Source organism: Melanotaenia boesemani, chromosome 12, assembly GCF_017639745.1.
Source record: "Melanotaenia boesemani isolate fMelBoe1 chromosome 12, fMelBoe1.pri, whole genome shotgun sequence".
Lineage (NCBI taxonomy): Eukaryota > Metazoa > Chordata > Actinopteri > Atheriniformes > Melanotaeniidae > Melanotaenia > Melanotaenia boesemani.
In genome coordinates this window covers 28069105-28082323 of record NC_055693.1, presented here as the reverse complement: position 1 = coordinate 28082323, position 13219 = coordinate 28069105, and the positions used below count along the sequence as shown (strand labels likewise).

General features: G+C 37.6%; 2 protein-coding genes across 3 annotated transcripts; both read right to left on the bottom strand.

Annotated features, from left to right (window-relative positions):
- Positions 1-438: 438 nt before the first annotated feature.
- On the bottom strand, positions 439-3620 carry faima (Fas apoptotic inhibitory molecule a). 2 transcript variants are annotated; one of them, XM_042000866.1, is made up of 5 exons: positions 3505-3620; positions 2724-2856; positions 2370-2598; positions 872-921; positions 439-709 (listed from the first exon to the last, which is right to left on the bottom strand). In XM_042000866.1, exons 2-5 carry the CDS (start codon positions 2835-2837, stop codon positions 560-562), a joined length of 543 nt encoding a protein of 180 aa, XP_041856800.1. In that variant the 5' UTR covers positions 2838-2856; positions 3505-3620; the 3' UTR covers positions 439-559. The 2 variants fall into 2 exon arrangements, with proteins under 2 accessions (XP_041856800.1, XP_041856799.1); XM_042000865.1 differs by lacking the exon at positions 3505-3620 and having other exon boundaries at positions 2724-3112.
- A 1479-nt stretch (positions 3621-5099) lies between these two features.
- cxcr2 (chemokine (C-X-C motif) receptor 2) lies at positions 5100-11333 on the bottom strand. Its single transcript, XM_042000894.1, has 2 exons — positions 11190-11333; positions 5100-8270 (listed from the first exon to the last, which is right to left on the bottom strand). The coding sequence occupies exons 1-2, from the start codon at positions 11271-11273 to the stop codon at positions 7188-7190; spliced, it is 1167 nt and encodes a 388-aa protein (XP_041856828.1). The 5' UTR covers positions 11274-11333; the 3' UTR covers positions 5100-7187.
- Positions 11334-13219: the final 1886 nt, after the last annotated feature.

Here is a 13219-nt window from a genome sequence, read left to right as displayed (position 1 = left end):
TTATTGTAACATCAAAAGGTCCATCTGATAAAACAAGGATAATTAAACATGGCAACATTACACTAAGCAGGACACGCTGCTGCGTTTAACGAAGCACGTATCCTGCTGTTTAAGGCTCCTACTGCACAACACTGAACTACAGGAAAACTAGCATGACTAGCAAGTGTAGGTTTGCTGAGACGACGGCTGTGATGAGTGTGTCTTCAACAGCAGGTGCTCATATAACTGAGCATGGCTGAGTGAGGTAAATGTGACACCTGTGGTCTCCAATGTTGATTATATAAATGAAACTGACAGTACATCATACAGAGTACAAGTACGCAAATCAAAAAAGCCATTTTTTTAAGACAGTAAATCCTAACTGGTGAGACATTTATGGCTTCAATGACTTCACAGACTTTCAAGTCCTGTTTCCAGTTTTTTTTCTATACTGGTCACAACACTAAATGTATGGCTAAGAGATAACATTCCTCACTCGGGAGATTTAAAGGAACCATTTTTCAGTCTGCATCCTCACTCAGTTTCAGACGCCAGCTCTCTCCACACAGACGTAAACACATCACTCCACGCATTCGGCTATCTCTGTGCCGTCCACAAGCAGCGTGTGAATGATCCCGTCTCGTCGCTTCCCGCTGCTCACAGCTTTCACGCAGCAGTTGTGGTCTCCGAGTGTGAAATGGGTCTCCGTGCCATCGTCCACAAATTCTCCCTGCAGGCGCAAGTCACAAAACTCACTGACGTTTAATTTTTTAAATTCAGCTGCAGCATGTGTAGTGGTTTGGGTTGAAACTTTAGGAAACATGATCAAAACTGCTGCTTTTCATTTCCTCACATGATGGAATTAATGCAGAGTTACTGGTCTTATACTTACCGCTGTCTCAATCGTCTCCCCATTACACCACACATCCATAGTGTCTTTCTCTGAAGAAAGTGAGGACAGTGATACTGATCATTAACTACTGAGCAAGTACGTACCTGTCAGCTACAGCAGTGCACGTTTTTGCATCCTAACTCCTAAAGTTTGAATTATTATGGGATCAAAAACTATCCTTAACATGCCTTAAAATCAGATAAACCACAGATGAACAACAGCACATCACATATACACTCTCATTTCTGTTTAACTAAACCCAAAATCCGTACTTTCCATAGGATTTAAGTGGATAAGTAGCAGCACGGTGTTGCTCATCAAATGTGTGTAACTGATTGATTATTGATTATCGGTGTGATGATCTATATAAAAGCAGATGTTTGTGGTGCAACAGCAAAAGATTCATTCAGGTACAGCTATGTAAGTCCTGTACAAAAATTCAAGATCTAGTTCCCTTTGCACATTTCACAAGAAACTGAAGAGAAACATTTAACAAATGATCAAGTTATATTCAAAAATAATTATTAGGGATTTACTGTTGCCACTATCCTCACATTAGATTCTCAAATATATATGTAAACCTATATGGCTATAGAGGTCTCATTAAAACCCCAAAGTTATTTCTAATAACTAAAGGTCACTCTCAAGTTGGCTATTAGTAATGGATCCATCATCAGGGGAGAAACTGTAATGATGTGAAGAGGGTTGTTAGGGTTCTGTACTTTTTTCCAAAACAAGCCAAATATAATCTATCAAGGGTCAACTAAAAAAACAAACAAAACAAAACAAAAAAAAAAGTTATGTAGATCGACCTTTTAAAGTTTAGGTTGAAGCAAACAATACAAAGACCAAATAAAAGGCTCACAAAGCAGGTTAAGAACAGAAAAAAATGACATTGTTTGGTGTTAACTAAAACTATAAAAATAGTCTAGATGTGGTTTTCCACAGCAGATGAAGACTATTACAGTGACCTCCCCAAAACCAAAACCAAAACCAAAAACAAGGCCAACATTTTGTGGTTGGCCTTGCTGGTTACTGTCAGCAGCCGTGCCCAGTGAATAGATTAAGTGCTACGAAGCCTATTCCAGTTCAGTAAACTATTAAGAATTTTGATGCTTCTGAAAACAATAATTGCAAACAATCTACTATAGTTTCTGTATGCAGTGTACACATTAGGCAATATACCAACTAAGCAGCTATAAGTGGTGCAATTATAAGATGGATAAGCTTGCCCAGATGACAGAGGTGGCTGAAGATGGCGCGGGGCTTAAAGCAGCTAAAGAGCTTAGCCTCAGCTTCAGCATAATATGAGAGCGTAGATTTGAAGAGCATAAATCAGACTATACTAAACATAAACTATCCTGAATAATAATATGGAGAAACATTGTGATTCAGAATAACTTTGATCCTAACTGAAAGATGCACATCTCTTGATTTTCATAGGGAAAGTGAAACATACATAACAGGTACATAAGACAAACACACAGGTGGAGCTCACCTAGGACAACTCTGTGGTCAGTGCCATCCAGATTAAGCAACCAGGTGCTGGTGATCTTTGATCTGTTCTCCATGTACTGCTTCAAGCTCTTGCCATTGATCTCCAAAGTGTATTCATAGGCAAACCCACTGACAGCATCAATGTTGATGGTTGCTTTAGTGTCTGAATGACCCACATTGAAGGTCTCCTTCCCCACAAGTTTGAACATCCAGTCCCGTCTCAGTACCTCCTGAAGCATGGTTAAAAATAATAATAATAATAAAATTGCCTGTGTATTGAGTAAATTAACCATTAAAAGGCATTGGTCTTGTATTAATGCACTTTCTGTGTCTCACAAACAGTCAATGTACATACCTTTCCATCAACAAAGATGACCCTCTTGCCAGTGGTTGTACCATGCTCAAACTCTATTCTGTGGACTCCATCACTCAGTCCCACCTCCCACACACCAGCCAGATCATTCGACATCCTACGTCTTCAGAACTTGCTGCAGACGAAAAGAAACCAAACTAAAACATTAAATGGCGAGCAGCAAATACATGGCTAAACTCCTGGCGAAGGCTAACACTACCGCGCTAACGAACTAGCTTGTTTTAAAGAGATTAAAGCTACTGGTACTTAAGTTTAGATGTACTCTTACTGATACACAATAGCGCCAAAGTACAGCTGTAATATTTTCTAATGTTAAAACATGACAAATTGGTCAGCTCGAAATGGAAACGCTGCTAAATGTAGAAGGGCAAGTTATCGCTGTTTATTCTATTTTAACTTCCGGTCGTAGATATTTATTTTCAGAATTACAGCTGGCAATTTGAACTACAGATACTGATCTTTCATTTTTTGCGTTATTTCAAACTAATTATTTTATTTCACTTCAGATATATTCAGTATGAAACTATGTCTTACAGATTATTAATTAAAGTTATAAGAAATGTTTTAAATGTTTCACCGCTTCAACTACCTGGGACTTTCTTTTGAGAGGAAAGCGGAAGTACTACTACATTACCCACAACTCCTCTGCAACATTGACAATATTTCCAGACCCTCTCACCGCTAATTTTACCATCTCTACTCTGAAAAGACAACTTCAAACATTAACTCAAGAACATTGTCCATCATTGCACATCAGGATTACCCCAGTGGTCCCGAAATTATTCCTCCGGATCCGTGCAAACGCCCAGCGAACACTTTAACACAATTTTTAACACAAGTAGCTAGCTTAGCTACTGCCAAAACGAGCTGTTATTGTGCTGTTACTATGGTAACACGGCATATGTATGCGCGCAGGCGCAGCTGTCTCCGCCCTCGTCGATAGAAACAGGGCTGAATACCAAATATATTATCTGGATATTACCAGACTTGGCTGCATTTGAGCCCCTCTCCACATGCCCCAGTGGGATTTTTGTCGGGTGGGGTCATGTAAACTGAAATATGAAGATTATTAACAGTCAGCGCTTCAGATTGAGTTTATGTTGTTAATCATTTTTATGACAACATAAATAGGAAGTAGTGGAATATTTGTTTTCTGTTCAAAGAAAAAAAGGCAGGAAACTAATCATAAGACAAGAACTATTTAAAGCATTTAAATACTTGGACTAAATTTCTTGATAACGTGCAGAAAAACTTTCTGGTTGAAAATGATCTGATAAACCATTATAGTATGACAGCATGTCTAAATATTAAAAATAATTTCAAATTAGAGAAGAAGACTCATAATGTCTTTACAATTTTCTGCACTTACTCTGTTTATTTCCTGTTTATGGGATTAAAATCAGTCTTTATGGAACTTTTACATTAATTTGCTAGTCTTTTCTTTCTGATCTTCACAAAGATTACAAGAGAGATTCGTGACCTGTGTGAACCTTCAGTGCCTTTATGATCTTTAGAATCTGTTGTTTCACAACAGAAAGCAACCCACACAGATAACTCTCAACTGACACTTTAATAAACATGTCTCATATACAGCTTGTATTTGTTCTTCTTTTTTCATATTAAAAGACTAATTTGACATTTTAATCCTTATCAAAGTGTGTATTTCTTGTTACTTGTAACAATTATGGTTAAAACAATGCTTCCTTGGTAGCATGATAGTTTTCACAACTCTAAACCACAAGCAATAACAGGAACAAAGACAACGGTAAGCATGAAACAGCATTCAGAGTACGTGTCTTTTACCAACAGTATTTCATAGTAAAGCGTGTGTGGTTAGAAAGATTCCCCAAAATAAATGCTTCCTTCTCCAACTACGTTGTCTTTGACTGGACACATAACAATAAGCATTAAAACTGCTGCGACATGGATATGTTACAAAACACACCTTTTCTCACATACTTTTCCTCCACCTTGAGTATTTAAATTGAGTTTTTATTGTTTTATGTGTTTTTATGCTATATTAATGTATTTTATGCTATTTTATTCTGTAATTTGTTTTATGAGTTAAATTGGTTTATTTTATTTTTATAATGACATTGGCCTTCTGACTGCTCTGCCTTGTGCAGAACATTGGTCCACTGAGGTTGTTGTAAATGTGCTTTATAAATAAATTTGAATTGAATTGAATGCATGATTAAAGCATTTTTGTTTGTGACTGTGTAGTAAAATACACCACAATATACAGTTGCTGTTCAGATAAAAAAAATATCCTGGAAGCTCTATATTAGTCACAAATGCAGTTATGAATGACAGTTCACACACATTTGCATGTGTTTAAAATGAATCAGACACATTCAGTTAAGAAATATATATTTTATTAATCAGTCAAGAAATAAGCTACTGAACAACAAAAAATAGCATTTTAAGATGTTATGTTTGATTAAAAAAAACAGCGTTGTTTTTCTTTACCTGAAACTTCTGCTTCTCTAAGGGAAAGTGATTCATCAACGACGTTCACTGTGACTTGTTTTTAAAAACTAAAACATGATTTCACCACTTCTTCCTGTTTAAAAGATTACATCTCTGATTGTGAGAAACATATTTTCAGCTACTGTCTAGAGTAAAAAAAAAAACAGGTAAACATCTCAGAGTCAAAACCACATGTGCAGCATATTGAAAGCAGGCTTGAAGTATTTTCTTTTGATAAAAAGAGAATGAAACTTTTTGTACAAATCTACAACAGGTCCTTTTGATCATTGCATCAGGTTTTTAGGAAGATAAAGTTTTTCAAAGTTCTCTGGAACTACAGTGCCATCAAGTCTTGAACAATCCAACCAACCTTTTTGTGTTTGTTTTTTTGTTTCCGAGCAGAATGACTGTTGTAATCTTTAAAAGTAATCTTGAGCAACAGTTCTCATTTAAAGTTTCTGTTTGGACATTGGCTGTTTTTTTTGTTTTGTTTTGTTTTTTTTCATTCATTTTCAGTCCAGTCCTTGTACTTGACGAGTGTGTTTTTTCTTCAAGCCACTGAACACTGATCTGTCCATTATTTGCAGCCTGTCACACAAACACAGACTTTTTCCATTTCTGCACCTAAAAAATATAAAAAATATTAATTTTATAGTATTTTGACCCAACATAATGAGTCCCAAAGAGCCGTTAGATGTAAACTTGGCATGCCTCAGCATGCTGTGCAGTGTGACCTAAAGAAAAAGTTAGGAAACTGAACAAATATCAAACAATATCTCAGCCTAAAAGACTAAGTCAGACGAAGATTATATGAAAATGATTTTCTTAGGAAAATAGGGGGAAAGATAAGATAAAAGATTTTTAAAAAATCTGGGAAAGACCTGACACCTGAGAGATACATCTGGACTAGCTGATCCATCTTCTGCTGACTGAAGCTTCATCAAAAATGTCTCCATGAAGAATGGCTGTCAAGAAGCCATAAGCAGGGAGAAAAGGCTGAAGTACGTCACATGACACAAGAACTGGAGTGAAAATCAGTGGCAACATCGATGGAGCCATGAATCCTCCCAAGAGCTCAGACTCCATTGACTTTCTAAGAATTATACAAATTCTGTTTTTGGTTTATATTCTGTATTTCCCATTTATGTTTGCATATTTTCAATAAATTCATCCATACATTACCCACATGGCTTATGATTTTGCAGAGTGCTTTAAAGCAGTTTTTCCACTGACAGCTCATTTATTTTTCCAGTAGAGCATCTATTTATTCTTGTGGAGTTCAGGACAAATTTCAACTAATATATATAATATTATATAATATATATATATATATATATATATATATATAAAACATATAACAGCACCTGACATAAAACATCTAGCTTAAGCTTTCAAGCAACTAACCAAGTGAAATTTTATCAGTTTCCATGTGAACTATGTACAGTCTTCATATCATTTGTTATGGGAACAGGAAGTTAGAGGATGGAACTAATTACTCAAAACTCAAAAATAACAGGAAGCCTTATTGATCAAGCAAATGATACGATTGTTGATGTGCATAATCTGACATTTAAGAGGTACTTCAGATACACTCTGTGTAGAATGTAACTGATCCAGTCAGGCTGTTTTCCTTTGTTCTGCCACCGTTATTTGTGGCTCAACCATGTATTGGCACTAGCTGCATATAATCTATGCATCCATTCAGATTCTGCTTCCTGTTTTTAATCTGTCAAAATGGCATTGGTATTTCACTAACATATTCAATTTTCTCCATTTTATCTGTATTTCTGGTTTACAACATGTTGAAAGAAGAACACAAAACAATTAAGTCAAATCCAACATTTTTTTTCCAACAGTTTCTTTTCTTTTAATTGCATGTTTAGCTGTTGAGGCTCTGCCCTTCGACAGAGAGGATGTTTGGCTGCTTGTAGGATCAAATAAAAAATAAAAATGAGCATCACCTGGGACTGTTAATGATCACCCATCCTGGCCATTTACAACAGAGGTGTTTCTAGATCTGATGCTCCCCGTGCTGTAGACAGAGCCCTTCCTGTAAGCCAACTGTAGCCTCTTGCTGATGAGACCGTGCTTGTGAAGAGCTGACAGCAGTTGGTTCCGAAACTTCTCCCCAATGAAGGCGTACAGCACTGGATTTACTGCGCAGTGCATGAAGGCGAAGACTTCGGTCACACTTCGTATCACCTCCACTGTGTATCGAGTTTGACAGGTCTCCCCTTGTATCGTTCCGCCTTGTATCAGAGTGTCAATCAGAACCGCGATGTTATGCGGCAGCCAGCAGAGAATAAAGGCCAACACCACTGCTAGGATCACTCGCATGGCCTTGTGCTTCTGTTGATTTCGGGTGTGAAAGAGCTTCACTACTGTACAGCCGTAGCAGACAAACATCACCATCAGAGGCAGGAAAAAGCCCATTGTATGCTTAAGGATACGGATGCTGACTTGCCATTGGTAACTGCTTTCACCGGTTATGTTTTCATGGCAAATTTGCTGCTCGAGGTCATCACCATATATGCTCTCCTTCTTAATTACCACAGGTAGAGCCAAGACTCCACCTATCAACCACACAATGATGCAAATGACCTTAACCAACAGGTGATGGGAGGACAGCGTGCGTGTAGCCCACACTATAGCAAAGTAACGGTCCACACTGATGCAGGCCAGCAAGAACACACCGCTGTACACAGATGCCTCCTGAAAGCCTGAAAGAAGTTTGCACAGGAAGTTGCCAAAGACCCAGCCCATGTGGTTGTCAACAGCCCAGAAGGGGAGGGTAAGACAGAAGAGCAGATCAGCTATTGCCAGATGCATCAGGTAGATATCTGTGCTGGCTCTGCCTTTCTTCATAGAGCAGACAACAAGGACAACCACGAGGTTGCCTATGAGGCTGAAGACAAACACGATGATGTAAACGACCATAATGCCAGTGGGGTTGAATCCAGGCACAGTGGTGTTGCAGGGAGCAAATGGTTCATCGTCATCATCATCATAAGTGTAGTTGGTTTGAATGTCTCCATATGGCTCATCCAATGTGTCTGGTCTCTAAAAACAAAACAAAACAAAACAAAACAAAAAAAAAAAAAAAAAAAAAAAAAGGTCATGGCAGTTCCTAAGCAGCAGCAGAAGTTGGCTAACAGAAACAGAAATAAGAGTTCAATGCTGCCAGTTATACAGCAATTAAGTACTGTTAAGCTTTGACTTATGAGACTAAATCACATGTTGGGATTGCAACAAAAATAATTATGACAGGTGCTGTCCAGGTGAGAAGAGATGGTGTCTTTTTGCCTCATTTCTCAAGTTAAATAACAGTAGTTTTATTCTTGGAAGAGGATCCTATAGAGTTCCAATTCCAAAAAAGGTGGAACGCTGTGTGAAATGTAAATTAAAACAGAATTCAGTTATTTGCAAATCTAATAAGTACATATTTTATTCCAATTAGAACATAAACACGATCAGATGTTGAAACTGAGACATTTTTAACATTTCGTTAATTCATTTTGAATTTGTGATGGATGCAGGATGTGGTTCAGCATTGTCTTGCTGAAATCTGCAAGGCCTTCCCTGAAAGAGACGTCTGGTTGGATGCAAATGTTGCTCCATGTACTTTTTAGCATTGATGGAGCTTCACAGATGTGGAAGCTGCCCACGCCATAGGCACTAATGCACCCCATACCATCAGTGATGCAGGCTGTTCACCTGTCCACTGATAACAAGCTCTTTGCTCCCCCTCATTTTAAGTCTGCAGGACATAGTGTGAATAGTTTACAAAAATAAAATTCAAATTTTGGTTAATCTGACCACAGAACAGTTTTCTACTTTGCCTCAGGCCATTTAAAGGACCATTCATGCTCCCTTATGTGAGTAAATAGTGACGTCCGTTTCCACCTGCCCAACACACCCTAAACATTTGCTTATTGTCTTTCTTCAAAAGCTCGTGCAATTTCTACATTTGTTGTGCTCGTTTTTCTTCTTCTTCTTCTCTTTTGTTCCCTTCCTGATTCTCTTCTTCTTCTCTGGTTTGTTTCTTTGACTGCTGGATGTCAGCTATTCTGTTCAACACTGCTCCCACAATTTCCATTGGTATTGCTCTGTCTTCTTAGTCAAGCGACAGATAGCTAAGCTCCCTAAAAAATGGATGAAATTACACGTGCAACCAACACAGAAGACAGACAAAGCTGTCCGTTCGTCTGTGTATCCGTCTTCTGCGTCGAGCATAAACGATCTTTGGCCCAGAGGAAACATGAATATCTCTGAATGGTGTTCACATATGGCTTGTTCCTTGCATGATAGAGCTTTAACCTGCATTTGTGTATTGCACTGTAAAGTGTGTTCACAGACGGTGACATCTGTAACTCTTCCTGAGAATCATGCCTGTTTTTTAATGTGGTAGTAATGTAGACCTTCCATCTTGTCCTGTGCGCACAGAGATTCCTCCCTGAATTTTTGATAATATCCTACACAGTAGATGGTGGGATCTTTGAAGTCTTTACAAATTTACATTAAGGAACATTTTTCTGAATTTGTTTCACAGATTTTAAATGCAGTTTAAAACAGATTGGTGAACCTCTGCAGATCAGAGGTACACAAAAGAGGCTCTGTCTTTGCCAGTTGTTTTTGATTGGTGCAGGTTACTTTTCTAGTCTTTTGTTGCACCTGTTCCAACTTATTTTTTAGGTGTCTTGTTACCATCAAATTCAAAATGAGCTTATATTTTCTATGACAGTGTTTCTCAATCCTTGTCCTCAGGGACCACTGCCCTGCATGTTTTAGAGGTGTCCATCTTTAACACACCTGACTCAAATGAAGGCTTGCAAAGAACTTGACAAGCAATTCAATTAATCTGAATCATGTGTACTGGAGTTGGACAGAACTAAAACATGCAGGGCAGTGGTCCCTGAGGACCAGGATTGAGAAACACTGGTGTATGAAATGGTAAAATGTCTAAGTTTCAACATCTGACAAGTTGTTATGCTCTGTTGGAATAATATACAAGATTTTGAGATTTGCAAATCATTGCATTCTTACACAGTGTCCCTATTTTTGGGAATTGGGGTGCATATCTAGTACTGTTCTAGAAGGGTTATGAAAGCCTATTTCCAACACAGTAATAAAAAAAGGGGTAAAAAAAATAAATTAGTACTTTAAATTTGGAGATGCTGTCCCAGAATTCTGATTAAATTTTGTGCTAAATCTTGTGAAAACTAAACAGAATTTTGTGATTGTAACTTTAAACTCACAGATACTATGTCTGAATTCTTACTAACTTCCTCAGATTTAGTCTTAGTTCCTCAGAATTTTGAGATGCTTAAAATAATGAAATAGTACCTAACTAACATAGAGATGTAAATTCTTTACATGCGATTGTTTTAGAGGAATGTTGTTTTATGTTGTTTTTTTTTTTTTTTTTTTTTTTTTTGTTTGTTTCCATCCATGGAAACTGGCTTTTATATTTAACACAAACAGTATTTGTCTTCTTCTAAAAAGCTACTTTTCCAGCTGCTGGTTTTGTCCATACATTAAATGCAGATGTGGGTGCTGAATCTTCTCATCTTACCCTAATCAAGAAAACTAGTGGGTATAATGGCAAATCTAACAGGTTGTGCATTTTCACCACAAAATGGTTATATCTGATGCTGCACACACACAAGTTGTAAAATTGTCAACACTAAAATTGTCAGCAGTAACCACTGATCAGTGTTTTAAATAGTGCACTGATGCTTAAGAGTTTGGAAATGAATATCCAATAATTATTTGAGGTGGAAAAGCTAACATTGCAAACTATGAATTGTCTAATTAAAATGTGTCCTCAATAACATAAATTAACATATGTACAACATAATCATATTTAGTGCAACTATTCAATAAGACAATAATATTAACTTTTTTATAGGTTAGATTTATTTACATTTTTACCTATAGCACACATTGAAAATAAATGTGGAAAAAAGAAGAGTTACATACCGGTTTCTCTTCTTGACTGGTCAGCATCAAATGATTCAAAAGACTGATGATGAGAAATTGTAGCTTCATCCTTTCTGACTTCATGTGAGCAGGTTGAAGGAGAACTGCTTTGACTTCAGACCTGCTTGAAGTCTTGGTTAAAATGTGTAGGTGTGGTGGTAATGCTGCTATTAGCAAATGTTGTGAGTCAAGTTAGCAGGAAACCTCAGAGATAAGACTATCTAACCCATCTACATAAAGCAGACAGCAGGTTTTCAACTCTAAATCTGTGTCTTTTGATTATGCAGGTGCACAGGTACAAACGTCTGAGCTAAACTTGCAGAGCAATGCTGATAAAATTTTTTTAACTAGCCAAAAAGTTGAGCTACTTTTTGACATAACTGCAGGTGCAAAGCTTTTTAAAAACTGGTAAGCAGATTACACAGCGTAGGAAATAATCCTGCAGTCCGTAATATTTGTTTATATATTTTTGGTATTTGAATTTAATGCATATATTTAACGCTTATGTAAGTAGAGACTTCAGGCAAATCTCTAACATGTTTTGTTATTGCCAAAAATACCAGTAATGCAAATGACCTTATATAAACACAGCCTGGTCTCACACACTACTATACCCTGGTATTAGGTATTTATGTATATATAATAGCCTTACTCCTAATAGCCTTGCTTAGCCCAGCAGAACAGAGATCCCTGCATGCCAATCTGCTGGGACGACTACATTGGTAGTCTTTACGTGTCTTTACATGGTGCACAGGCATTAGAGAGATAGCAAGCTTTTTTAGAAGTCAAGGATGTGGTTTTGTTGGCCAAGGGTTGGGGGTGGAGTAGGGGAGGTGTTCTTCTTCCAAAAGGGGCCCCCTCCATTTCTTGCTCTAGCAGAAAACAGTGTGTTTTAGAGTGAATCTATCAAAATGAGGAAATGTTTTCTACAGGCATGGACAAAATTACTGGCACCCCTCAGTTAATGAAAGAAAACCCACAAAAGTGACTGAAATAACTTGAAACTGACAAAAGTAATAATAAATAAAAACTACTGAAAATCAGCCAATGAAAACTAGATACTGCTTTGAGTTGCTGTTCAAACGAATTATAAAAAAAAGTGCTATGAAACAGGCCTGCACAAAAAGGTTGAAAATAATTTGACCATAGGGCATGTGCCTCCTATAATTAGCTTCATAGACTTCTACAAACTTGTAACCAGTCAGTCAGCATGGACCACAGAAAGTGAAGGAGAGAGTTGGCTCAGGAGATTAGAAAGAAAATAATGGACAAGCATGTTAAAGATGAAGGCTGTAAGATCATTTCCCAAGCAGCTTGACATTTCTGTGACTACAGCTGTACATATTTTTCAGAAGTTTAAGGTCCACGGGACTGTAGCCAATCTCCCTGTGTGTGGGTGCAGGAGGAAAATAGATGACAAATTGAAGAAACAGAGAAAACGAATAGTAACCAACGTGGCAAGAACAACGTCCAAAGACATTAAAGGTCAACTTCAAGATCAACATACATCATGGTCAGATTGTACCATCCGTCACTGTCTGAACCAAAGCGGACTTCATGGGAGATGAGCAAGGAGGACACCACTGTTGAAAGCAAATCATAAAAAAGCCAGACTGGAATTTCCCACAATGCATATTGACAAGCCACATACTGTAGCTACTGGGAGAATCTCCTTTGGAAAGATGAGACATAACTGGAGCTTTTTGGCAAAGTAAATCACAGACACAAAAATGAAATAATGGATTATTGTTATTATAAAATGTAGGTATAAAAGAGCATAATGAGCTGCCTGAAAATTAGTTCTCAGTTGCAGGTCATGGGTCTTCCAACAGGATAATGACCCCAATTGCAAAGATAAAAAACACCCACGAATGGCTAAGAGCAAAACATTGGACCCTTCTGAAGTGGCTGTCAATGAGCCCTGCTCTAAATCCTGCTGAATATCCGTGGAAGGAGCTGAAACATGCCAGCTGGAGAAGCCACCCATTAAACCTGAGACAACTGGAGCAGTTTGTGTGCAAGAAGTGGGC

What these genes read in the sequence shown, in the direction of transcription:
- faima (XM_042000866.1), bottom strand. Translation starts at nt 2,837, where the DNA reads ATGTCGAATGATCTGGCTGGTGTGTGGGAGGTGGGACTGAGTGATGGA. An exon ending in TCATCTTTGTTGATGGAAAG is followed by an intron (nt 2,599 to 2,723) that starts GTATGTACATTG and finishes ACCATGCTTCAG; the next exon opens with GAGGTACTGAGACGGGACTG. An exon ending in GGGAGACGATTGAGACAGCG is followed by an intron (nt 710 to 871) that starts GTAAGTATAAGA and finishes TTGCGCCTGCAG; the next exon opens with GGAGAATTTGTGGACGATGG.
- cxcr2 (XM_042000894.1), bottom strand. Translation starts at nt 11,273, where the DNA reads ATGAAGTCAGAAAGGATGAAGCTACAATTTCTCATCATCAGTCTTTTG. An exon ending in CCAGTCAAGAAGAGAAACCG is followed by an intron (nt 8,271 to 11,189) that starts GTATGTAACTCT and finishes TTTTGTTTTTAG; the next exon opens with AGACCAGACACATTGGATGA.